At 43.4% G+C, this 26,560-nt stretch overlaps 1 protein-coding gene across 2 annotated transcripts in view; it reads right to left on the bottom strand.

Moving 5' to 3' along the window:
- The window catches only part of gria2b (glutamate receptor, ionotropic, AMPA 2b), a 28,362-nt gene extending 6,388 nt beyond the window's left edge, over positions 1-21,974 (bottom strand). Inside the window, exons 1-13 of one of the 2 annotated variants that reach the window (XM_047023636.1) lie at positions 21,636-21,974; positions 21,364-21,504; positions 9,379-9,618; positions 5,193-5,389; positions 3,865-3,918; positions 3,590-3,748; positions 3,240-3,407; positions 2,842-2,946; positions 2,477-2,584; positions 2,117-2,323; positions 1,337-1,704; positions 412-610; positions 1-241 (exon numbers count right to left, since the gene is read on the bottom strand). The exon at positions 1-241 is cut by the window's left edge and continues 7 nt beyond it. In XM_047023636.1, coding sequence (XP_046879592.1) covers positions 1-241; positions 412-610; positions 1,337-1,704; positions 2,117-2,323; positions 2,477-2,584; positions 2,842-2,946; positions 3,240-3,407; positions 3,590-3,748; positions 3,865-3,918; positions 5,193-5,389; positions 9,379-9,618; positions 21,364-21,504; positions 21,636-21,720 — 2,272 coding nt within the window. In that variant the 5' untranslated portion in view covers positions 21,721-21,974. The remainder of the gene's footprint in view (positions 242-411; positions 611-1,336; positions 1,705-2,116; positions 2,324-2,476; positions 2,585-2,841; positions 2,947-3,239; positions 3,408-3,589; positions 3,749-3,864; positions 3,919-5,192; positions 5,390-9,378; positions 9,619-21,363; positions 21,505-21,635) is intronic. The other variant, XM_047023645.1, reaches the window with a different exon arrangement.
- Positions 21,975-26,560: the final 4,586 nt, after the last annotated feature.

Raw genomic sequence — 26,560 nt, 5'->3', positions numbered from 1 at the left:
AGGATCCTTTGGGGGTGGCAATGCCGTAGCCCTTGGAGTCCAGGTTCCCTCCGACCTTCATGGTGTCGCAGGGCTTCCTCTGCTCGATGTACTCGTTCATGGTGGACTCCAGCAGGTAGGCGTACTTCCCTTTGGACTTGCGTACCCTCAGCACCCCCTCGGCGGTGGTTTTGACAAAGACCGAGGGCTCGGCGCTACGCATGTACGTCCACATTTTATCAAAGAGGGCGATTTTGGAGCGCTGTGAGGACGGAAGGAACAGAACGGGGTTCGTGTTCAGGTTCGTATTCAGTGTACGCATGATTCATAATTACATTGAATATTCTTAAATATATCATGTTATTTTCTGAGGAGGTGAGTCATAATATCATCAATGTTTTACACTGAATAAGAAGACTGTCTACATCTTACCCTGAAAAACTCTTTGGTGGAGCCGGAGTCTAGAGTTCCATAGGCTATCTCACTCTGCTTAGCCAGGTCCTCGGCACTCTCGATGGGAGAGACCATCCTCTCCACCGTCAGAAAGGCAGCCAGGTTAGCCGTGTAGGACGAGATTATGATCAAGGTAAAGAACCACCAAACCCCACCGACAATTCGCCCAGAGAGGGATCTGGAGGAACAAGTCACAGAGATCATTTAGAAGTGGATTCCCTGAAGATCTACTCAAGTTCTTCTTCAGCTTATGTGATGCCATGTACTGTGTACGGCCACCGACTTCTACAGACGTAGATCTACTCTAATGTGAGAAGGGAACAGTCAGTGAATCACACAAACTGAGACTACAGATTAACAGTCTGTGAATAGTGCCACACAAACAAGGTTTTTAGCACAGCTTAGAGACAGCCTTGTGGATAGGGGTGTTGACAAAACAACATGGAGAGGCCAGACAACTCGGAAGGATGATGCATCAATTTTGTATTTCTTTTTAAGTCCCTGTGTAACGTGTCTCCAGACTGTAAGAGTCGTGGTAGCATCATTACTGAAGAGTAGGTCTGGAGGGAGGCCTGATGATAAATCTCTCAAGAGTACATGAGACTCCTTCTCTAGGGCTATGTGGGAGACAATTTAGTTTAATCGGCAGCTCTCATACTTCATTAAAATGCTATATGCCAAACACTAATATGGCACTTTATTCATTAAGACTGGGACTAAGATAATAAAGGCCAAGGCACGTCTAACTGCTGAATCCCAAAAGCCTAGAAGGTATTTGTATTTCATAAAGAACATATCACGACATAAAACAAATTTCAATCGTGTTGGTATTGATAAACAAACTAGTCTGGCCTGTACCAAAAGTAATAAAAAAGGAAGGGGTGTTTTTTGGTTGTTGACCTACCTGGGCGAGATGTCGCAGCCCTGCCTCATGAAGGCGCCGAGGGAAAACCAGAGACTATTGAATATCCCAAACTCGTTGGTCGACTCATTAGTCTGAATCTGGCCATCCTCGTACTCCTCGGTGTGCCACTCGTACGGACTGAAGCGGCTGACCAGGAAGAGCACCACGCTCACGCCAATGTAGGCGAACACGATGCACATCCAGATCTCGTAGGCCAGGGGGTCCAGGAAGGAGAACACCCCCGGCTTGGACTTTTGGGGCTTCTTGATCATGATGGAGATGCCCAGACTCATGAAGGGCTTAGAGAAGTCTATCACCTCCTCCCTCACCAGGGTGATGGTCAACGGAGCCACAGCGATGTCAGCTTTCTGCGGACGGAGGCACAGGATCATGTTTCAGTCTCAGTAACAAAAAATGAAATAAAATAAAATAAAGAAATTGAATTTCAAACAGTTGTCATACTGAGGCTAAAATAACAGCTACAGAACATTACATTAATTTCTTCCTCCGGGATTTGTTTTTTCATTCTCTCAAATTAAGTTCTGTGTTTGACAGAGCCTTGGTAGTTAATTACAGTTAATCGCTTTCCTCATGTCCTTGTCAGTCTGTTTCATTGGTTCAGTTAGCTGCTTGTTCATCATTTAATATGGAGAGATTACAACAAAAACAGCCCTCCAAATAACAGCATATGAGCTCTGCAATCTGTCTGCACTCCTAATCTGTGTTGGAATGTCCTGTTGAAGAATAGTGCATTTGACAGCACACCATCTCTTTACTCACCCCATAAACAAGTTCTCCCACCATCCCATTCCAGATTTTGGTCTCTGCATCTCTGGCTCCATATTTTCCATCCCCCACGATTTTCAGTTGGTATTTAAAACCACAGTGCTTGGCTATTTCTGCGGCTAGGTCTACACAGTAGCCCTCATATCTCTCATTGTCAACAAAAAGGTCAGCGTTCTTCTTGAGCATTACATATGGGGCTTCCTATGGGACAGAAAAACACGACTTTTGGTTCAGCAGCCTCAGCACCAGCATTGGTGCCATTGTCACAAAACGGATTTTCCTCTAAAACCATCAACTGTATTTCTCCTTCGTGTCATACAACAATTGACATGAAATGCAGTTTAAGATGCTTACCAAAATCGTGGTCACGATGACGGTTTTGTTTTCCATTCCAGTTGTTTCATTGGGGAATATGTCAGACTTTGTGACAGCCATTTTGTCCACTTCATTCCAATATCCAATCTGTGGACAGGTATACTGTTACGGTACTATACGCTATACCATAAACTACACTTCAAACATACACCTCATTATGTAAGTTGTTTTAAAAACAAATATGCTCTATACGTTCTTCTTTTTGCTACTTTGCGTAACAATGTTTGCTAGATGAAAAATAAATAAAATACAAATCTATATTTTATAAAATGTGTGATATTTTGTGGGCTGGAACACATTTGAATATTACAAATTATATTACAGGATTCCGTTTTGGCAGTTACCTTAACAGGGCCGTTGTTCTTCAGCTCCATGATATTGACAGAATAGTTGACTCTCCTACCATGCTGATCGAACTGGATGTTGCCCGTCAGCCCGTCCACTCGAACCTACAGGACAACCAGACACAGTGACAGCATGGTATTATGCCCCTCCCCCTTCACAGGAAGTACCCCAGTAACAGACCATGTGTGGAAGACAGAACCTCCGTACAGAACAGGCTCATATCTCTCCTGTGGAGCCTGAGAGAAAGTGCCAGATAAAGAGCGTGTGTGGGCAGGCCATTGTGACAGTTGGCTCTGGAGAGCTGAGTGTGTGTGTGTGTCTCTCTCTCTCTCCCTCTCTCTTATTTTTTGCATGTGCGTGCGAGAACCTGCCGTTTCCACGGCAACCCGTCTGTCACCTGTTTGAGCGCCCTCTCGATCTCCACGCCCTGCGCCCAGGGCACGGCCGGGTTGGCCAGGCAGTCCCCCGTGTTGGCCCTCCTGGAGATGTCGATGCGCTGCTTCTGCAGGTAGCGGAACGCCTCTGTCATCACCTGCACCGCGTCGTAGGTCAGAGCAGACGTGTACTGGAGAGGAGAAGGGAGGGTGGTGAGTAAGGGTGGGGTAGGAGGAGGGGAGGGAGAGTAGGGGTTGGGGGTGATGGAGGGATCGGCATATGGTACACAATCTGTGATTAGGATCTGAATTAAGGGTGTCAGTGTGCTCAAGGGTGTGTGTGTGTTTGGGTACATGAGTTTACAGCACTCACCCTGATCTTACTGTCAGCACCAGGGTATTCTTTCTCCTCCAAAGCCTCCCACCTCTGGTCAAACTTGGACACTAAGGGATCATCAAAATCCACTATCTGAAAACCAGACACATTCGCTCCACCATATTGGATCTTTGAAAGGTCTCCGTCGATGAAACCCTGAGGAAAATAGAAAAACAATAAAAAAATGACAGAATAAACAAAGAAATGCAAGGCTTCAGGGCAGCGTGAGGAAATGATTTGATGTGTAAATGTTATTAGTAATACAGACTTACCAAGTTAGCAATGATGTAATGGTAGCCTTTCACATGTCTACCAATAGTGATGACCTGAAAGAGACGTTGAAAAGATAAATAAACATGATTTGTGTTCCTCTAATCTCAGATATGTGTGAAACATTTTATTTTGTGGCTCAAACTGTTCCAGTTTGAGAGAGAAAATGTTAAACTAATTCAAATACTAAGACAATGTTCACTCATTCTTTCAAATATTATGGATTACGTGATCCACCAACCTATTCATGCGGGAAATTGTCACCGAGAACTGTCATCTATCAAAACCATAATCAATTGTTTGAAGAAAAAAAGAAGATCATCCTGGAAATACACAAACACCATTGAGAACATGGTAAATCCAGAACCTTTGAGACTTAGACAACCTCTAAGTGGCACACCGCTCCCCCTAATCCCATCGAGTGAGCGACACCTTCGTTAGTCTACCCCGTTACAGAAAGAGATTTGAATAACAACACAGAAACTTGCCAGGAAGCAGGAAACCAAGATCTACCTGGACGCTTTGGAGATGAAACACTGAAACTACAGGACATTGATTTCCTCGTCTGCTGAGACGTTCCTCTGCATGCCTCAAACACACATCCATCCTGACACTCATGGGCGATTCGAGAAGTGTGAACTCATTCGCTCGAAACTCCATGATCTGTGATACCAGTTTCTAGTGTAAATTACTGTAACTATTAGTCTGATTGCTACGCTGGCTTATTCCATCCGGTGGATGGAGGGGAAACTGTATTAATGAAGCACTGTGGAAAGAGGGCTGAACCCAACACCTTCCACGCTTATTACCTGGCCCATATTTCAACATGAAAATAGGTTGGTACAGTGGTACAGGGCATCAACACTGTCAACACAAAAACCTCTAATCCATGACAATTTACTTGTAAATGTAAAATTGATAAACCAGAAGAAATGGAGAATGATAAAAGTACTAGTACACACCAAGCTTAAATTTGGATAAGAAGAGGCTTTGTGAACTAGGGCCTAAATCCTAGATCATCTCCTCAATTAGAAATATACTCCAGGGGATGAAAAAGTACAGTCAGTCTGTCTATTTATCGGTCGGTCTCCTGTCTGTCTGTCCGTCTGTCTATTTATCGGTCGGTCTCCTGTCTGTCTGTCTGTCTGTCTGTCTGTCTGTCTGTCTGTCTGTCTGTCTGTCTGTCTGTCTGTCTGTCTGTCTGTCTGTCTGTCTGTCTGTCTGACTATTTATCGGTCGGTCGGTCTCCTGTCTGTCTGTCTGTCTGTCTCTGTGTCTGTCTGTCTACTGTATCTGTCTGTCGGTGAAATCCACACAGCTTCATTCCTACCTGCTCCATGATGTCTTTGACCTTGTCCTGTTCACAGTCCAGGATGACCCTCCTCTCCTTCTTGTTCTCCAGGTCCTGGAAGAGCGAGCGGTAGGCCTCGTCCTTCTTCTCGTCCTTCAGGTTGCCCACGTTGATGGCCGTCACCTGCCACTTTCTCTCTGCTGCGGTGTCCAGGACCACCTGCAGAGTGGTCAGTCCTGGAGACCACACAGAGGGGACAGGACACTCAAGACTTCCTCGGGGCTCGTTCACAACAGGGCTGAGGGGTTCAAACATACGTTTGTTTCGGCGCAGAAACAAGATTGTTGGGTGCAGTTAACCGTAACCATGGTGAAATTAGAACTCAGGTCAGGTATCATGTTGTGTTAGGTGAACTGGGAATGACTATCAACACACTTGCCATGATTGACTCCTATTTCTATTTGAGAGCCCCAATGAAGATGATGGCATCAGATGTATTAGTAACCGTATAACAGGACAGAATGTTTCCAACTGTGATTCTAGTCCCAGCTTTAGCATTGCTCACATGAACCACGTTTTGGCCGAACACACTCCGACCCATTGTTCCGACCTGTTTAATGATGGTACAAAAGAGAAAAATCTCACAGCGTATTGATCCTCAGTCTGTCAAGAGTAGTTGAAGAATGATTTGATAAAGGGGCTTAGTGCTTCACCCTCTCTGTGCAGAAAAGGAGAATTAAAGATGTAATCGATTCGGTGTGACTGGACAGATGTTTTATGAAGACGAGAGCCTTTACCAAGGTACAAAATGGAGGGTTCGTTTGTTCCCCAAGTCATGCTTTCTGTCAGTCCAATTAGTTATTATACTGGTTTTCTTTACTGACCTTCAACTTACAAACTTTCTCCCAATTTCAGCACAGTCCAGAGATTCTGAAACCTCATAGATTCATTATGCTGCTCTGAAGGTCTTAACAGTACAGGCCTCCAGTGTCAGGGGTTATCATTTGTTTACTCTCCAAATGTCATCCATGATGTTCATAATGTCCATCACCTTCTCCAGCTATGAGACACAGCCCAGTCCTATTCCACATGGTAGAACAGGCAGGATGACAGGAAGGGAATGAGGACTCCGGACAGGGTCGTTTCACAGCCTCTTACACAAAGTAGGCAGCATGATGTGAGAAAATGAAAACCACACATTACCGGACACTTCCAGTAGTGCGTCTATTCTCTAGACCAGTGTTTCCCAAACTTTTTTTCAGTCATGGCACCCTTAGAATTTTTTTTTTTTAAGGAAAACAATTTCTAAATTCGAATTTCTGGGATCTGAATTTCACCAGTCAAATTTGAAATTCAAGCATAGTATAAATGTAGTTATACAGTAGGCTCAAACGTAATTTCGATAAGAAAACTTAAGAAAACAATCCCACACATACATAACAAAAAAAGTTGAGGATGGCTCAACTCTACTGGAAAGTAAGAAATTCACTGTCCATCAAAACCATATGAAACTCACTTGATGTTGAACTCATTATCTAAACATATGTTGTATGAGCTTGGGGCCTGTGTTGCTGTGCTAGATTAGCCTGACAGTAAAACAATAATTGAATTAATTATCAGAAACAAAACATTGTTGTGTCACCTCACGTTAGGCCTTGAGTGGTGTGGTAGCTGAGTGTCCCAAGGCAGAAAATGAAAGGATTGCCTTCGCTTACCTGACAGTACTGCTCTAGAGGAGTTCAAAACCATGATCGCTTGTGGAAAGATGAATAGTCTTTTCCAGTGAAAGTATAAGTCTCTCTTACTGACAGTCAATTAGGAGTAGCCACAATCCTTGCTGCTAAAATATAACCATGTAGAGGATGCCAAGGATCTCAAAAAGATGGAGACCACTTTTTTGTTTTTAGATATATTTTTGGGGGCATTTTGCTGTATTGGACCGTTTTCAAGTGAAGTGTGACAGGAAAGCCAGATAGAAAGAGAGAGAGAGAGAGAGAGAGAGGGAGAGAGAGAGAGAACTTTTTGGCCAACTTGTTTTCGAGTCAGACTGTGTACAGTACATAAAAGCAATGTTGTCTTTCTCCACTGTAAAATGGAAAAAAAATAAAAATACAGTAATTTTTCCAAATCTAGCAGCCGTGACCATACCCTCCTCGACAGCGTCATGTTCAAAGAACTCTCTAGAAAGTCAGGGGAGGAGTAGATCAGCAATTAGTCTCCATGTGCTAATGGGATTCATCATATCTAACAGCGGCTCAAGCACACCCTAGCATAACCAGTGTTATCTACACACACAGTCACACACACACACACACACAGTCACACACACTCCCCCCCACCACCACCACACTCCCCGTCAAGCCATCACACTAGTAGGCGTACCACGCATCCGTTGCCATGGGAATAAGGGGATCTATCTGACCTAATTAGACGGGGGGAGCCAGGAGGAATCACACCCAACAGTTACAGAGAGTTACTGACACGTCTCCAGCTAGGGATCTCTTCTGTCTACAGCATGCAACATGAGGACACTCACAGTCAGCTCTCTCCAGCGTCAACACCGTCAGTGAAACCTTTCTGCGCCGTAAGGGAAACGGGAGAGAAGATGCTACATCCATAACACCATAACATGTGGTGCTTCACCGTAGCGTAGCCTAATCCTAGCCTGCCTAATACTCAAGCGACAACAAATCCTCTCTGTGATCGTTGACTCCACGCCTCTGATTCACACAGTCGAACTGTAAGCCACCGGGTCTGTTTCCCCCAGGCCTGACAAAGAGCCTGCGAGCTGCCGTCTCCTAGTGTTACTCGCTGAAATAGGAGCTCTGCCATTGACTTCCCGTCCCAAATCTCATGCTCTGGGAGGTGTTACATACGAAGCGTGATTCCACAGGGAAATGAAACCTAATGTGATTCCATTTATCCTTTCAGCTATTGTTATACAATAACGGCTGTTACGTAAAACCAGGATGAAAGTAATATACTGCTGCTACCATAGCATTTTTCAATGTCCTTTGAAAAAAGTGAAAGGTAGCAATTCCAACTCCTTATTCTCCTTTCCCCTCCTATCAGGGATGACATTGTACTTTATTATTTTAGTATCTATTACATTCTTTTATTAATATTATTATATTATTTCCAACATGGGATCATAGTAAGTGGGATATAACAATTTTCTCTTGGTTTGAAAGTCAATGTAACATACTTACATGACAGACACTAAGAGCAGATTCTGGTTCATTTAATCAGCATTGTGGAGTGATTGCCATAACCCCAAGCTAGTAGACCAAGTCTAAACTTTTAGGTGTCCTTCTCCTCTCCAGACACATTAGATAATTCAATCGTACATAGTCAGAGTTGCTTGACTTTCACACAACAGCAGAAACCCTGACAGTGTCTGTGCTTCAGTGTGGTGGTGGAAGTCAAAGACCGCTGCCATGAGGTCTGAAAACCTTAATGTCAGACAGCAGAACGGCCCCTCTATTTAGCTGCCAGCCATGAAGCCTGGTTCTCACACTAAAGGTGCAATGTTACGGTTGATGCTATCTGACAAGTTGTTAGCCATTCCTCACAATGCCCTTTACTGAGTGTTCTGCTACCTTGTTTACGATGAACTGCTAACAACTCTTTGTCTGTGTAACGTTTACATTTTTGCGAAAATTTTTGGTCCAAAGAATTTGTCAGACTTAGTGAGGACCGACAGGTTGAAGCAGAGCCTCCGTGTTGAACAGGTGTGTCTCATATGTTGGAGTGCTCTGTAATCCTGTTTAGCTGCGTTGACAATAGCCCAGCCCCCCCAGCATCATGTAAAATATGCCCCGGAAAGACCTACAAGGGTCTCTATCATGATTTCAGCATCGTGAACATGACCAGCAACTGCATACACAACCTCCAGCTAGAGATTAGTTCTCTAAAACCAGATATTCCGATATGCTTGATGTGTGGAATCATGAATATAGCTGGCATTTACTGTATATATCATGAGTGAAGCAGGACACTTACCAAACATGCAGTAGCCTGCTGTTCGGCCAAATAACATAATTTGCATCATAAATTACATTTATTATCTACTCTATGCGATTAAAAAAAAACTTATACTCCAGAGCAATCTGTCTGTGGTTGCCGGTGATGGTCACACACAATCTCCCTCTATCCCCGCATACACACACACTTTCACCCCCCCCCTCCCCACACACACACACACAGAAGGACAACATGTTCTGACCTCGGTCGCTGTCGTACAGGTAGGCGAACTTGTCCCACTTGTAGTACTCGATAAGGCTGAGCAGAGGGCCCTTGATGTCGGGTCTCATCTGGATGATGAACTGCTGGTTGAGGTCCAGGGGGAAGCTGGGAGTGATGAAGGACACGTGCAGCGTCCCGCAGAACGACGTGATCGTGTTCACCGACTTCTTGTCGTAGAATCCAAAGATGGCATAAACTCCTCTGGAGAACTGCGAGCAGACTGAAAACAGAGGAGACACAGGGGTCACAATCACGTCTGCCTCCCTTTACTGCTACTGCTTCACAGCACAGGAAACAGCATCCAGTGCAGAGTATACAAAAGACAATACCCAATACACAGTACTTAGAACACAGTACATACTACACAGTACCCAAAACACCCATTATAGAGGACCCATTATAGAGGACCCAGTAATAGAGTATATCTACAGTCATGTAATATTGTCCTTTTTAATGGCTTGAATTGCACATTACTGGCTCCAGGACTCCAAGGAGAGATGCAGTTTCCGCAGATTCATGGAAAACGGCATCCAGAAGCACTGCCCGGGGAACGCTCCGTTTCCAAAAGTGAAATATATACCAGCAATTTGTTCAACTTCTTACCAGAGTCCCACACTGTAGGAACTCAATAAAGTGAGTAATAAGCAGTTGTGAATGGGCCGTGCTGTACTGTTATCAGAGAACAGTCTTCAGATGAATCCTTGTAGGGAACACTATATCTGTCCAGGCATACCGTAAGACATCACTCGCTCCTCCTCCTCCCCCCTTCTGCTTGATTTATGAGGTATTTTTCCGTTCTCTGGTGATTCCCCCAGGGTAATGTGTAGTAGATACAGTAGAAATGAAGTGCATGTCTACATTGTGGCCCGTAGCCATACGTAGACTGCCATTTATATACGTCTGCTGTGGCCTATATAATATCCTTCAGAGGTCTTGGCGGGGTTAAAAAACTATGACCACCGCGCGACCATCTATTTTCGTTAATTTATAAATCAGTAGGCAAGCGTTGTTATTTGCATTGCTTTTTTCGTGATTTATTTGAAATATGTTTAATTACGTGACAGATCGTGTGCACTTATGCACAAATTTACCACAAGCTGACACAGCACACAGCGAAATACGCCAGCTCTGTAACCCATCTCTCATCCCAAGTCCTTATTACCTATGGACAAGCTGTAATATCCATGATATAGGAGACTGAAGTTGGAGAACCTGAACGTTGACCGGTGAGAGAGGACTCAAGCGGTGGCCTATTAACGAGACGTCGGACAGAGGTCAGCAAATCTCGCAACGTTAATCGCAAATAGTTATCGATCAGGTTAATCAGATGTATTGACATTGACATGTATGTCCTCAAATGTAATTAATTCAAGCATTTCCTCCAGCACGGTAAAACAGGGAGGACTTTGCTGACACAGGAAGTAGAGAGGATGCATCAGCGACAGTTTTAGCTGGCTTGGTTGGAATGGTTTTGCAGTGACAGTGTTTCATTCGAACAGTCCAATATGTAGAATGTGATTTACATACATTCCTTTATTCCACTGCAACTCTATTGAAAAGTTCAATAGAGGCAAACGGGGACTACAAGTTTGTTTATGTGGTAAGTACAATAATCCATCAATAAATAAAAGTGACAAATAAGAAAACACCAGATCCAACATAAGGAATCAACGGTAAGGCATTTCAGAAATTCTTTACATACACAAAACAACAAGCTGATCAAAAATGGGATGGTTAGGGTAACGGCTTTAATTAAAAGCTCCACGTTCAGATTGCTCGAACATTTGTTCACCGACTGCAACAAAGGTTCCTAGAAGGTTGTTTGAAGTGCAGCGCTGAAGACATCCTGATGGTTTCCTCAGCTCGTGTCCACTGCCTAATCCTCTAAGCTGATGACACTGGCTTGATGTGGACACGCACACTAACCTGACTCATAACATTTTGATCTCTCGCTGACTGTGACTGCAACCGCATGTTCACCAGTAAAGACCCCCAAAAAGATGTGTATTCTAGGATGTTTTATCCCAGAGTTGGTGAACCAGGTGACTTGCTGTAGTTTGTTCATACCCAGTAAGGGCAGAGGATTTCAAGAGTCCCTTGACAAGTTTATGGGTCTTAGCACCACACCTTAGGTCAAGCCTGGTTAGCGACCAAACGCAACCTCTCAACTTCAGCTGAGAGAATTCAATCCTTGAGGCCTTTCCAGCAGATAATACCAACAAATACAATTTGGTTAATGTTGTGAAGTACATAATGCAGTCAAATGAGGTGCCAATAACATTTTCCATAAGAGTATTTCGTTCCAATTCTGTGCTTTCAAAAAATGTGTAATGAGGAACTGCATTGTTTTAATACCACAATTTGTGAATATTTGTCTTTTTTAGATTCTTTGATTAAGCAAAAAAAATTATAACACAAAGTTGTTGCTGGAAGAAATGGCACGGATTCAGTCAAAGCCATTACTACCCTGTCACAAATGACTGGTTTCCAATGAAACATGGCTTTATTCTTGTATCAGAAATGCCCCCTGGACTGAAGTGTCTGGGTAAATCGTTTTAAGTGGTAGATGATCAGCCTAGTTGAGGATCAGCCTAGCTGAGGAATCAGCCTAGCTGAGGAAAAATCAGAAACAGAATGTTATTATTATGTTAATGCTGCGTCCACAAGCAGTGATTTTGAACCACAACTCCAAACAGTTTGTTATTCCAAAAATGTTTACCGTGGTGTCACACTTCAACATAATCTGAGGAGTGTTTAGAGACGATACAACAAAATGCCGTTTGTAATCCCAAAAATGTGTTTCAAGAGGATATTACAAAAGTGTGTGTGTGAATGAATCTCTTCAACATGCTAAGCACCCTGTTGTCCTGGAAATCTAGCATCCAACCCATTTCCATAAATAATTTCCATTTAATGATTTTACGTTTTCCTAAGAATAATTTGTCTTTTCTAAATACAAACAAGTGACACTTTGAGCTCCGTAAACCCTGTCACAATTGGACCCAGAACGACAGTTAAGTCAAGTTATCGAGGTTGAGAAAAGCAGGTATCAAGGAGAGCAGTAACATCTGAGGAAAGAAGATCAGCAAGCAATGACAGAAGAGACAAATCGTTTCAACAGAGTCGGCGGCAGGAGCAGAAACTCTCCACGGAAACAGCAGGGGGTCTCAGTCGAAAAGTTGAGCAGTGAGAGGAAGTACTCTGCAGTCATTACAGAGACGACAGACTCATTAGCATAACTACAGAGAGTTATGTATGTAGCCTTAATTGACTGGCTGTCTCATTCTCTCTGGTTAAAGATGACTCGACCACAGATTTCCTGCAATCCGAGCATGTCATCTCATTTCAGCTCATTAGGAGTTCTGAATAATGGGGTTTTGACACTCCCTGTGTACATTTGCATTGCTTGATATGTTACATGTCCATTACGCAAGAAGCGGTTCCTGCAGGAATAGATGCGTAATCTGAGTCTTGACTGCTTTGTGCTTTGTTTCATGTTCAACCTCAACTATACGAGGCGATAGCACACAGGGGTGTCCCATAAATACCCAAGTCAGCGAAGAGTCTGTCAGCTACCTCATTACACATCTGGACAGGACTGTAAAATATGTCCTGGCTCCACTGATGTGAATAACCTTCCTATGGCTGAGGAAAAGGGTTTCACCCTCGGAAATATATTTAGCTGTCCCAATTAGCTGCCCTCCTTTCCACATCCACGGCACAATGTTTCATAGAAAAGGTTTTCATCCATCGGGTCGAATGTGATTTGACATCTGAATCCTCGCAATTGATTGTGGATGAGAGGTAGCATTAGCTGAAATGGACAACAGCTGGAAAAACAAAAGACTGTATAATGTGAAAGCTCTGCTATTGTGTAATTCACGGTGTTTGATGTGGGGATAGGGAACTTTAAATGTGTCTGTGAAATGTATTTCACCTGCATGTGTGAATGTAGGCCTTTTTACTGCAAAATGGCGGCACTTTGATATTAGAGCTGAAAAATGGTTGAAAACTCAGCCACTTATAAAAAGCAGGAACTCACACACACATCCAAAAACCATAACATCCTGATCATTAGCTACGTGTTATCTAGCAGAATTAAACTGTTCGCTCTGACACTGCAGAACATTTCACTGTTGACGTTTTAGACGTGTCACCACCATTTATAATGTACGATAATAACATATTTAGCATTTTTAACATTTATGTTTTTATCCAAAGAGACCTACAGGGGGTATTCAAACCTGCAACCTCTTGTTCTGCAGTCAGCTGTTCTACCACTGAGCACAGCTTCAAACTGGGTCAACAGATTTACAGTAGATTAGCTAATCTCTCGGTCACCTCAGAATATCAAACAACCACATCTACTAAGGATTGACATCCTGGCCAGTACACTGGAGAGGGAGAGAAAAAGAGCACGCAGGAACTACAAAAGGGAGCTCATCTCTTTGTTCTTTACACAAACAATGCCCATGGGGGGAATCTCATTTTCATTTTACCCTCCTTGTTTATTTATTTATTTATCTCAGCTGAATCCCAATTAGTTCCACTTCAGCTGGTCAACAATAGGCTCTCCTTCCAGCCAATTGCAAAACAGCTTATCACCCAATCTCAGTTTTGGGTCCAATTGGCCGACGTGTCTCAATAGCGCTTTTGTGTGATTCACGAGGTGACCACTGAGCCTGACTGAGGCATTGTGGGATTTCTTGTGCGTCTGTGGGGTGGCTTCTTCCGCCAGCTGCTCTGTAGCAGGACAGCAGGGTTCATTCTCTGTCACCCAAGACCCCCCCCCCTCGCCCTCACCCCTCCTGGAACCCCTCCTCCACCTTCTTTGTTTGGGCTGGATGCATGCCATGTGGGATGGTGGTGGTGGGGGTCTCCCTCGCTCTTCCAAGTCCCTAATGTGAAAAAGACCCTCTTTTCCTTAATTTCACGTCAATTGACTCAGCCTGTTGTGGCAAAACCATAACAGATGCAGAGGAGTAATGTAACCCTAACATAGGACGACAAAATCAATTTGCTGATAAAAATTCCTGCCTCGAAGGAAGAATTGAAGAAAAAAAAAAATCTTTATGCCATACCTCATAAAAGACAATACACTATTCTTAGACGGTATTGATTCTCAGAGACCAATCTGTGCATTCTGCAGCCTACAAACTCTACTAACATCTTCCGCGAAAGCTAGTCTGGGGATCTGAGGTACAATTTGCGACCAAATTGCTAAATGCAAAAGCATATCCGTTGACCTTTAATAGAAATACCAACACAGCTTCTGAGTACGTTCTCCCTAACGATGTTTCACTCTCTATACTAAGGTAGTCGTATTGAAACATTGCTTCATCTGGCCCAAGAGAGCCGCTGTCATGGCAACCAGACACACTCAGTGTTCGAGAGAGCTGAATATAACACACAGGTCTCTTTAGAGAGCTGAGCTTCATTCAGCTCACTTATGTGCTGTGTGCTCACAAAACGAACCTGCATGACTGAGTCTGGATGCACTGGAAACCTTGACGCTCGAATTCTGAATACCAGAATCAAACAGACATGAAAGTGCTTAATTTACATTTAGTCATTTAGCAGATGCTCTTATCCAGAGCGACTTATAGTAAGTACAGGGACATTCCCCCCGAGGCAAGTAGGGTGAAGTGCCTTGCCCAAGGACACAACATCATTTGGCACGGCGGGGAATCAATCCGGCAACCTTCTGATTACTAGCCCGACTCCCTCACCGCTCAGCCATCTGACTCCCAGATGGCTTCATATGCCACTCTTGTCACAGAATGCGTGTGGTCTGCAAAACACTAAGAACATGTTCTACTCTTAAAGCACTGTGAACACTGTGACAATATGTTTTCTTTTTTTTTACGATTTTAAATGTATTCGAGAATGTTTCCATGCATTCATGCATGATAATAGCATCAGCTGAAATGAATTCAAAGGAAAGGTACTCATCTAAATGTCAATGGTAGTGTCGCCATGGCTACAGTAGAAAAAAGGATTGCGGTACAGGACCAAACAACCATTGGCTACTGATTATTAATCACAAACATGAGAAACATCATGAAAATACCATTGTACGAATTGAAAACACTCCACTCATCTTCAAAGCATGCACGTAACTATGGTAACTGGATCACAAAACGCCCCCCAAAATCTGATTTTGAATTGGTCTGGTGTAGTGCACCTGTTTAAAAGTTTCCAGGGTGTCACTAGAGTGTCAATCAGAGGTGTTAATTTTCCTGAAGTGCAAAAAGCATTGTGGTGGGTGAAGGAGTATTGTTAACAGGAGAGAAGCCAGTACATTGACTCAGTCCTGTATTGGCAAAATGTCGGTTGGCAGACATGTTTTTTTCATTAACTCCTGGCAGACATTTGCCTTGGCTTGCTGTAAAAGTATTTCATTATGTGCTATGATATCATATCTTAGGGTAGCATCTTACACTTTACTACGGTACAGAACTTGACTAAAACAGCTAATGACTACATGTTGTCCATAGTTTGACAGCTGTGAAACATTTCAAGCACGCCATGAGTTGTTACTCCCAAGTGCTCTGTCTCACACACACACACACACAGAAAGTCTCTTTTCGTTTCCCAACAAAATATTGTGACACTCCAGAGTTCCCATAAGACCATGTGGCTGACTAGCTTCAGTGCTGAGCTTCACGAGTGATGAATGTCCATCGAAGCTGATAGACTGTGCGAACGGTTAGGATCCTTTAAAACCACAAACACATTTTACTCTGACTTGATTTAGGGACCAACATACAGGTGGGTACCTGTCTGATCCTGGGAGCACCCCCCCCTGTTCCCAACATACAGGTGAGTACCTGTCTGATCCTGGGAGCACCCCCCCCTGTTCCCAACATACAGGTGGGTACCTGTCTGATCCTGGGAGCACCCCCCCCTGTTCCCAACATACAGGTGGGTACCTGTCTGATCCTGGGAGCACCCCCCCCTGTTCCCAACATACAGGTGGGTACCTGTCTGATCCTGGGAGCACCCCCCCCCTGTTCCCAACATACAGGTGGGTACCTGTCTGATCCTGGGAGCACCCCCCCCTGTTCCCAACATACAGGTGGGTACCTGTCTGATCCTGGGAGCACCCCCCCCTGTTCCCAACATACAGGTGGGTACCTGTCTGATCCTGGGAGCACCCCCCCCTGTTCCCAACATACAGGTGGGTACCTGTCTGATCCTGGGAGCACCCCCCCCTGTTCCCAACATACAGGTGGGTACCTGTCTGATCCTGGGAGCACCCCCCCCTGTTCCCAACATACAGGTGGGTACCTGTCTGATCCTGGGAGCACCCCCCCCTGTTCCCAACATACAGGTGGGTACCTGTCTGATCCTGGGAGCACCCCCCCCTGTTCCCAACATACAGGTGGGTACCTGTCTGATCCTGGGAGCACCCCCCCCTGTTCCCAACATACAGGTGGGTACCTGTCTGATCCTGGGAGCACCCCCCCCTGTTCCTGCTCTCCTGCTCCCAGCTATAGGGGGAGCTAGCCCCTGGAGGATATCAGCCTGGGCGCGTGTGTGTGTGTGTGTAAGCTGTCTCAATCGCTGTGGTAACCAGGAGAAACATCTACCAGACTTCCTATTTCCAATCTACTTCCACAATCACACATAACCTCGAGTTTTCTCTCTCTTATGCACACAAATGGTCACACAGACCCGCACCCAGACACACGCACACACACATACACACACACACACACACCACTCCTCATCTCTCCATGGTTTCCACGGGAACTTCCTTCTCCAGGCACTCGTTTGACGGAGTGATCTTAGTGCCCCCTACCTCCAGCCTCACAGGGACTCTCTTAATTGAATAGGATTGAATTGCAGTGTCGAGTTCCAAGGAGAGAGAGCTGGTTGGCTAAACATATGAAGACAGACTGTGAGGGAGAATGGCCCCTCCTATCGATTTGACTTCTTGTGGTGGTTTTGGACAGGTATGAATCATTCTGTCCTTTTTAATGGACCGGCCCTGCCCACAAAAAATGTCTCTCAAAGGCAGAGTTACGTAAGACAGTTAAATGTGATGGATCAAGAATTATGCTTTTGATCTTGCTTACTGTACCCTTATGACTTATGAGTTACCCCTTCTCTCTAGTTTTGTGTCCTGCCTGTTGTTCCTTCGTTAAAATATCTGTTTTTTAAACGTGCAAGCAAGCACACACACAGATGTCCCTGCTTGTCAAGAACACACACAGAGACCAAAATAAATTTCGAGGACACGGACAAATCAAATCCTAATCAACATGGTGTGGAGATTGTCCCTAGACGGAGTTCTGCTCCAGCATTTCAGATGCTAATAAACGATTCCCAAAGCAAAAATTCTAGGGGAAAAAATGTACAAAGGAATCATGGTTGATCCAAATATCGATTACCCTAAACTATTATGCTGTCAATTCCTACGTGGATACGCAATCAGACTCATTTAACTACTTAAATACTGTTGTTTTGTCTTGAGATCCTTCTAAACAAACTGTATTTGCTCATTTCCCCAAAACGAGACATTTCCTAAGTATCCATATTTAATGAAACTTTCTTTACGGTGATCTTAAAATATCCGAGCTACTCGGATAACGATGTGCCTGTTCCTATGTATGCCCATGTTGCAACACTGGAACAATAAAAACACCCAGCACAGGCAGAAACCCTCTGGATTGGATGCTGGAGGAGTGCTGTTTATCATAATGGGGATGTCCTAGATGTCAACGACTGCCGATATTGTACTTAATCCCCTCGCTAGCCGAGTACTCCATCTCCTTGGCAAGGTACTCCACCATCTGATGGATGAGGCTGCTGTCGGGGGGAGGTCTTGATTGAAACAGAGCCAAAGGGACTGGAGTTGTTGTCACCATGGCACCCTTAGTGACCAGACCTCTGGTGACGAATACGTTACAGATTCCACAAGAATGGATTGGCGCAGATAAGAGATAGTTGTTATTGGCTTGTACAACAGATCTTACAAAGAGACATTTTTGAGAGGAGATCCAGATTAGCGTTGTGGGATGGGGTTGGTTCCGTCGACGCGTTGCCTTAATCCTGAAACGTTCGCACAATAAGATGATGAGAGGTCGCGCAGGTTACATTTAGTCATTTGGCAGACACTCTTATCCAGAGCGACTTACAGTAAGTACAGGGACATTCCCCCAGAGGCAAGTAGGGTGTGGTGCCTTGCCCAAAGACACAACGTCATTTGGCACGGCCGGGAATCGATCTGGCAACCTTCAGATTACTAGCCCAATTCCCTAACCGCTCAGCCATCTGACCCGTCATCAGGTTAAGCTTAAACGCCATGAAATAAAAAATATAAACCCTTTCATCAAAAGCTTGTTATTAGATCCTGTTTTTAGACATGCAGCAAGAACTTCACATCTTGGCCCGCACTGTTGAAAATCCTGGCAGTTCACGTGTTAAACTCAAATTGTTTTGACAAGTAGGAGCTATTCATAGTGGATACTTTGGTCCACATCAACACAATTAGGGTTGGCCCAGTCGCCTCAAAGGCAAACACAAGCCAAGCTGATTTGAAACTAGATTAGAGGAGACATCAGCCATAAAAAGTGTTTCAAATGAGTAACTGATATTGTAGGCCCTGTTTTATAATGTGTTCAGTAAATGGGTTATTGTGAAATAACGTTTGTTTTCAGGACAGAGGAAGAAGGCTATAGCCTCATTTCTGACCAGCCAATTCCCCTGCCTGCTTCATTTGTCACTGGTTGCTCTAAAATAATGGGACATCAACATAATTAAACTTGATTTTGGGTACAAATAAGATTTGCTCTGGCTTTTTAGCACAGAACAATACACACTTGTATGTATGGCAACAAGCAGTCAGTGGATACATCAAATTATCACTCACTGTGACTCAACCATAAAATGGTATATCTTTTGGAGTGTTAAATGGTCTGTTCTGAAATTGGTTCCCAAATGAGTTAGAGTTTGATTCAGATTTGATGAGAAAAAAATACATCAAAAGCTTGAGTGCATGAACACTGATATGCAAACACATGCTCACGTGCGCTCGCAAGCACAGACAGAGCCAGGCTGGGATCAAGGAGAGCATAGAGTACAGTAGAAGATTAGAGAGGATTTCTCATTTCTCTGTCTCTTTACTGTTTGTCTCTCATATGGGTATATATGTCCATCTCTCACTCACTCTGTATCCCACTCCACCAGAAACACACAGACTCACATTGTTCATATCTGTGGACCAGGCATTATGATTAGCCAGATACATGCATGACTAATGCATTATTCATTGACATGTTACAGCCCTAGCATTGTAGGACTGCATCTATACAGTATGCACATACACCATTAAATATACAGCGTACCAGATATCATAGGAAACACATGATATAGATGTTTCTGACTCTAGCTGTTAGTTTGAATGGTGAGATGATGGTTTGATAACGTATTCATGGAGTACATACTGTTTATATAATACTTTAAAAGTATTATTTTACCCTATGTATGATGTAAGATGCCCGCCCCATTAAAACGACATTTTTTAACTGGCAAAATTTAAACTCCTAACTGATTTATCTGATTTTAATGGGACTTGCAATATTATCTCTGGAGCACAAGGGTTTTCTATTTAGAAAAGGAATACAAAATAGAAAGCAACGCCTTAGAAGTTAGACTGCCATCTGCTGGTTTAAGCCAGAGTCTAACAACCATTCATCAGAGAAAAACAGTCTCCAGGAGGCAAACGTCAACGGGTGAGAAAACAGGAAAGTTTCGAGTTTTGAAAAGACGCATTTGTTTGTGTGCTATTCAAAGTGAGGTGAACTCATACTAACGATACTAACGGCTGTCGATAATTTGAATTAAACTCTGATTATTTGTAAATCCATTATCCATGAATGAAGGCGACTCCGTCTTGTGAACAATCTCTGACCTCACACCCCGAAAAACGCTCTTCCTTAGGAACCGTTAATGATTGACAGGGATGTCGCCTTTCCTACTTCATTCCAGCATTATCCCGGTGCATCTGTCTCGCACTGGCATTCTCATCACAACACAAGCGAAGGCAATCAATGCAATACCAATCAAATACTCTTTTGATATAGCAGCTCTAAAAGACTTAAAAGGGGTTGTCGCTTGGCAACAGCTTGATATGACGTGTAACAATGGAGATACAAGCCTACAACTGAATGTCATGGATTAGTTTCATCTAACAGACTTATCAAACGAATCGACTAGTCTATCCTATGAGAAGGACATACATTTAGCAGTTGTTGAGTGGTTTACATCAGATGACAGATAAAGGACAGTAGATGGTGTATGTACAAACCCTGAGCGTCGAATTCAGATGATCATCTCCCTGCCCCGAGGGCGACAAGCCTATCGTGATCTATTTATTCTGAATTGTAAAGCACTAGCCTATTTTCCTCATTAAGACCACTTCCACACTCCAAACCACACAGATTAGATTTAATTAACCACAGTAGTCATGAGCATCGACGGAAAGGCAATCCGATGCTATACATTTAAGACAATTGCTCATTAAGAACAAAGAAAAGTTATTGACAGTAGCCTTGATCTATATGTGAAAGGAAATACCTGTAATAGCTTAAAACTCAAGAAATGAGTTAGCTGATAAAAAATGATTTGCTGCTCGACGTTGTTCTCTGTGAAAAGCACAGACGTGACTGTTACTGTGGAAACCAACTTTCCCTTGCCGTTATAAGAGGCCACATAAGCGGAGACGACTGACAGATCTTAAAATCAGTAGAGCTAGGCTATCCAGTTGTTTTTGTTCACTTTCTAAATAAATTGTCACTCAAAGAATCGTGAAGTATGGTCACGTAAAGAAATGCATCCGCCACTCCAAAGTCAGTAAATAATTAGGCTACGGTTTATAATTATTTAACTGTCTCGACAAACCCACCTGGTCGACCAAAAATAGTTTCTCCTAAATAACTGAAATTCGTTTGTAACTTACAACAATTTGTGACGGCGAAACTGTTGGCTACTTCCAGATTGTCAATGTGGGGCGTCAGTCTGAATTCGGCGGTGCCAAATTGAACCATTCCTATCCGAAAAGCACTGTACTCCTGATCGGCGCCTCTTGGAAAGAGTCCCCCTGTAACAAACACCAGAGAAAACCTCAACATCTTTCACACATTTAATTGGTTTTGAAAATTAAGTAGACTATTTGACACAGTTAAGGCTGCTCACTGTGCAAAGATTTGAATTGAAATGAGTAATACATACCAATTTGAACACTGGGAGAACCTCCGAGCGGCATTCCCCTTAAAATTAATAAAACTAAAACCGACAAATTCATAATCTTAGTCATTTCCACTGAAAAGGTGTCCACATCCAGTGACAGACCTAGGTATCCTTGTTTCTTCAACAGAAGTCTATTTTAGATTCGACACATGTTGGACACATGCAGGAAAAATGCACTAGTGATTGTTTTCTGCAGGTGGTTATTGTAAAGTGCAGCTTCTGTCAATAGTTCCAGCTGTAAAGGAATGATTAAGAAGATGTAGACTATTGTCTATGCTGCTTTTCCTTCTAGCCGCTTCCCTCATGTGAGCCAACACCTCCTTTAACGCACAGGAACACTGCTCGTCTCCGCTCTGCGCGCTGGAGATCCAGCTGGCTTTCAGATCGTTTCAACATCACCGACAAACGGAGAATGTTAATGAGAAGCGTAAACATACGAAGTAAGCCGAGCGGCGCGTTCCACTTCATTGACTCACGATGTATATGGCTCATAAACAAACAAGTACATAGTTTATCAGAAAATTTGATGACAGGCGGGGAGACCCAACCGTTTAAACCTGTTTCATGGCACCGACATTCCATCATCACCATCTCTCATCGTCATATCGTTTTACAACGAATTAGCAGGATGGGTTCACAACCCCTTGTGATCCCATAGGAAATATCAATTAACCAAATGAACTGGCCTTCATGAACAAGCTCTGGCAACGTATATCACGCAATATATTGAATGATATAGCATGGTGTCAATGGGTTCTAAGTGATTTTCACACCTGTAAAAATAGGTCACGTGTGTCAACGGTTACGCCTGACAGATGCCATTGAATGTATTTTTTTCTTTTACCTACAGCGAAATTCCATAAAATCACTCTGATCCTACACCACACATCAAATAAAATCAACTCGATCACAATTGGTTTAAAAAAAAGTTATTGTACTTTGTACCACAACGTAGGCTTAACCCGTACACCTTTCTGAAGGAAGTATTTTGTGTACCATCGATGGGATCCTCTCCCATTTCAGTGAGATAAACCAAATGACTGTACTCTTTACCGTTGATCGATGGCTGGTTCCATGCATATTAATAGTCTCGCGCAAAGCAGTGACGGTTACTGCCGTTTTAAAGAGGGCCAACGAGGACAGAACTCTCCGGGAAGTCAATAAAAAGAAATGGCGTCCCTGTCGCCCATTTCATGATCTACAGGCCATATTTCAGCCTCCCAAGACATATACATATTAATCAATACACGGTTGGAAGATGTTAGAGTGGTAAAAATGTAATGGGATGAGAGTCTGGAGGGAGCCTGAGATGCAGTCAGTAAAGGCTGATGGAGGCTGCCATTCAGGACCATGGACAGCGGTTCACGATTGGTTGGCGTTTGGTGCACGCACCCTGGTGTTGAAAGGGTTAAGTGGCGCTCATATTTGATTAGTTCCACGCATTCCTCAATGCACTGCTGCCTTTGAATTATTTCCGCAATCCTAAAGACGAGATTGTTTTGGTAAATGCTGTGAAGAGTGGAGATGATGCTATAATGTGAATTAGTGTAAAATTAAAGTGTATGTATAAATAAAACATTGTTAAATCGGGGACATGAATACTGTTGTCCTTTGTTAATATTCCAGTGTCTGCTTTTACTAAAACAGAAAACTTAAATGTCAGGAATTGTTTATTTTTACATAAACATGAAATCTTCAGTTACTCTGTCATGTTTCTCGAATGTTACTATCATGTAAATGTCAAGTAAGTCATTGACCTTTCGAAAACTTCAGTCATATACTCCATTTGATTTTGGGGATAATTGTTATTACCTTATACTGTATAACAGTTGTGTTTGGACAAATTACACAATCTTACCAAGCAACACAACCACTGCACAGAGCACATCTCTACAACTTATCTCTTAACTTATCTCTAAACATCTTGTTTATTTGAGTAGATGCAGTTTAAAGCTTAAAGTTTGGAAGGGTTAAGCTAGCTCCTGGTTACGGGAAGCCAACATCAGGAAAAGCAAAAACCAACACGCTCCACACACAAACATTCTTTTCACTGCCAAGGAGGACCCTTACTGGATCACTTACCGCAACTTTGATGTTGCCATACCTCATGAATATTCATCTATTTCTGCTCTAATTGCTGGGCTCTCATCCGTGTCTGTTTGGAGCAACAACTGGCAGATGAATCTCTCTGATTGGTGAATGGGAGACAGAAAGTTAGATGCGCTATACTCTCCAGCGCAGCGAACCTCCGTAGGGAAATCTAAAGCGTATCTGTGTAGTGACTTTTCTTCTGTTGTTTTGATTTGTAGCTTTGAAACTCGTCTGTAGGTGGCCTTCAAAATTGGTTTGTGGAGACAAAAACTGTCTGCTGCCGAGGTTAACCAGGGACGTTCATAATCAGGACGAGTCAGAGGATAAAGGATGGAGGTTTTGTCACTGTTGAGTAAACATGAAGGTAATGCACGGTCAGTTGTCCACTGAAAGGAGGTATCTTGCAGTTCTGTGTAATGGGATAGTCAATATCCTGTGGAGTAACTAATGTGTTGGGATACTAGACTCAGGACACCACTGTTTTGATGTGGATGTTGAATGACCGTTAAGTAGTAGAATATTTTATTACTTCTCACTGTAAATCCCCAAAAAGTGTTTCATGAAACATTTGTGGATACTGATTACATAAAACTATTTAAGTAATCTAATCTCTTACATAATAATAAATAATTAAGTGAACCAATTATTGTATAAATTCTGAAGTATTCTGAATTGGAATTTGGGGGGTTTACAGTGCAAGTTAACTATATACCTAGTTGGTCTATTAAAAGGTTGCGCAATCAATGTTACGTAACACCGCAAGAACCGCAAAGTAGCATGAGTGTGTTTACTGTCCGTATTTACAGTCCATGTCCTCATAACGTGCCACAGGGAACACAATGATGTGGAACAGGATCACCGTGTGCACATGCCTAATGAAACAGAAAGAACTACAATTGCAGCAAAAATGCAAAACAACCTTTTACTGGCCTCTTTCAGAAACACTGAGTAACACTAGTTTATACTCTGTAAGAGACACACCTATTTAATGGAAGAACTTCTACAGGCGATGTGAAAGTTTCAGGAAAACCGACAAGTGACACTGCAACTGTGAAGTTTCTTGTCCGTGGAATCCAAACCGTTAAATGACTTTAACGGAACAAAATCGATATCAGGCCTTATTTTGCATGAACGTGGAGTTGTAAAGTGCTTGTGGATTGTTTACTTCAGACTTTACAATCTCAAGTAAGACAGTCAGTTCTCCATTTCTCTATCAAACATAGTAATAGAGGTAACAGGGACAGGAGTCCGTTTTTCTGTGTCAGCTGGCTAATGGAAGGTGCAGACGCACCAGCGAGTGAACGGCTCCTTAAGCACACAACAGTGATGAGACATGAATGCACAACTACATGAACTGAAAGAATTTGCTAGGCTGAGCATGTAGTACAAACAGAGCAATTCCCACGAGTCAACCTATCATGGATCAGCAGCAAGAATGGGAGAGATGCAGGGATTGGCTAGTCATACTCACTCAATGAAACTGATTGGTGAAAGACGATCATCAATTCGAGTAAGTGTGTCTGGAGAGGTGGTTTCGCATGACTTCCTCATACATAATTTCTGCATTGTCACTGAAAACAGCCGGGTGACACAACAAATTCTCCAAACGCTCTGACAGCTAACATCAACGTTGACCACATTATGAAAGCTAACGTTCAACACATCTACTCCATCTCACAAATGTGTGTTTAATGGTCTCTGTGGAAGAGGGCAGAATAGGGTGGCGGGAACGTTTTAAGGGGATAGGAACCCTGAGACAGTAAGGGAACTAACTGGGAGTAGCTGGAGGTTGGAGAAGGTTAACACTGTTTATTAATTGCCTATGTGCGTGATAGTGTCTGCAGCTGTCTGGGTCGGCCCTCACTTCTTTCATTTGACGCTCTCTCTATCTTTCCATCTCCTCCTCAGCCAGCCTGCTCTGTATTTTGGATGCTTTGAAGACAAACTGCCTCATCTTGAAATAACCTTAGTGTATCCATATCGGTCAGTTCCTCTTCTGTGCCTTCTTTCTTATTTTTCCCCTCCCTTCATTTTCTCTCTTTCTCTTTCTAACCCCCTCCCCACTCTCTCTTTCTCTCTCTCTCTGTCCTCCGTCCTCTTTTTCTGCCGTTCTGTTTTCACAAGTTCCAGTTGAACTAACTAACGATGGCAAACTGGGGAGTCACGGCCGCTTTGACGATTTGCTCGGCCAGCCTGGCTCAGCCACAGAGCTGAGCCATCCACGACCCAGTTCACTGACAGGAAATCACACCCACCTCACTTCCTCCACGCCCCCCACCGTCCCCCCATCAGTCACCCCACATCCAAAGGCTTTGGCTCACGCAACTACCTGTTTCTCTCTCCAGGAAACAGGCGGTGCGTAAATCCTCAACACCCACTGATGAAGACGACTTCTTCTGTGGTCCTCTGTGCTGTCAGGCCTCTGGATTAGGCGTGTGAGCAGGGGGCCTGTGACCGTATCAGACGTGAGAACATCTCGTTTAGCTGACCCGCTGTCAGGTTGGTGACCTGGCTGTTCAGCCCGGTAAGAGGTCAGTTTGGATTAGAAGGCCGTCTCTGTGATACAGGTTACGGAGCGGTCGTACCAGCAGGGTGCAGAGGAGTGGGAGGAAAGTCCCAAAAGGCTGAATCAGCGGCCAGAATGAGAAACACAGACTGTAAAACAAGTTCCAGAGGCATTTCTGGGCCCTCTCTATCCTTTACATTGTCTTTCAAAAAACAACATACTATTGTATGGTTTACTACATAAAAAAAAAAAAAATCCAGCGCTGAATCTTCTGACACAAGAAGAACAAACTAGATCATTGTGAATACAT

This window comes from Hypomesus transpacificus, chromosome 1 (genome assembly GCF_021917145.1).
Source record: "Hypomesus transpacificus isolate Combined female chromosome 1, fHypTra1, whole genome shotgun sequence".
NCBI classification, from domain to species: domain Eukaryota; kingdom Metazoa; phylum Chordata; class Actinopteri; order Osmeriformes; family Osmeridae; genus Hypomesus; species Hypomesus transpacificus.
This window is presented reverse-complemented; position numbering and strand designations above follow the sequence as displayed.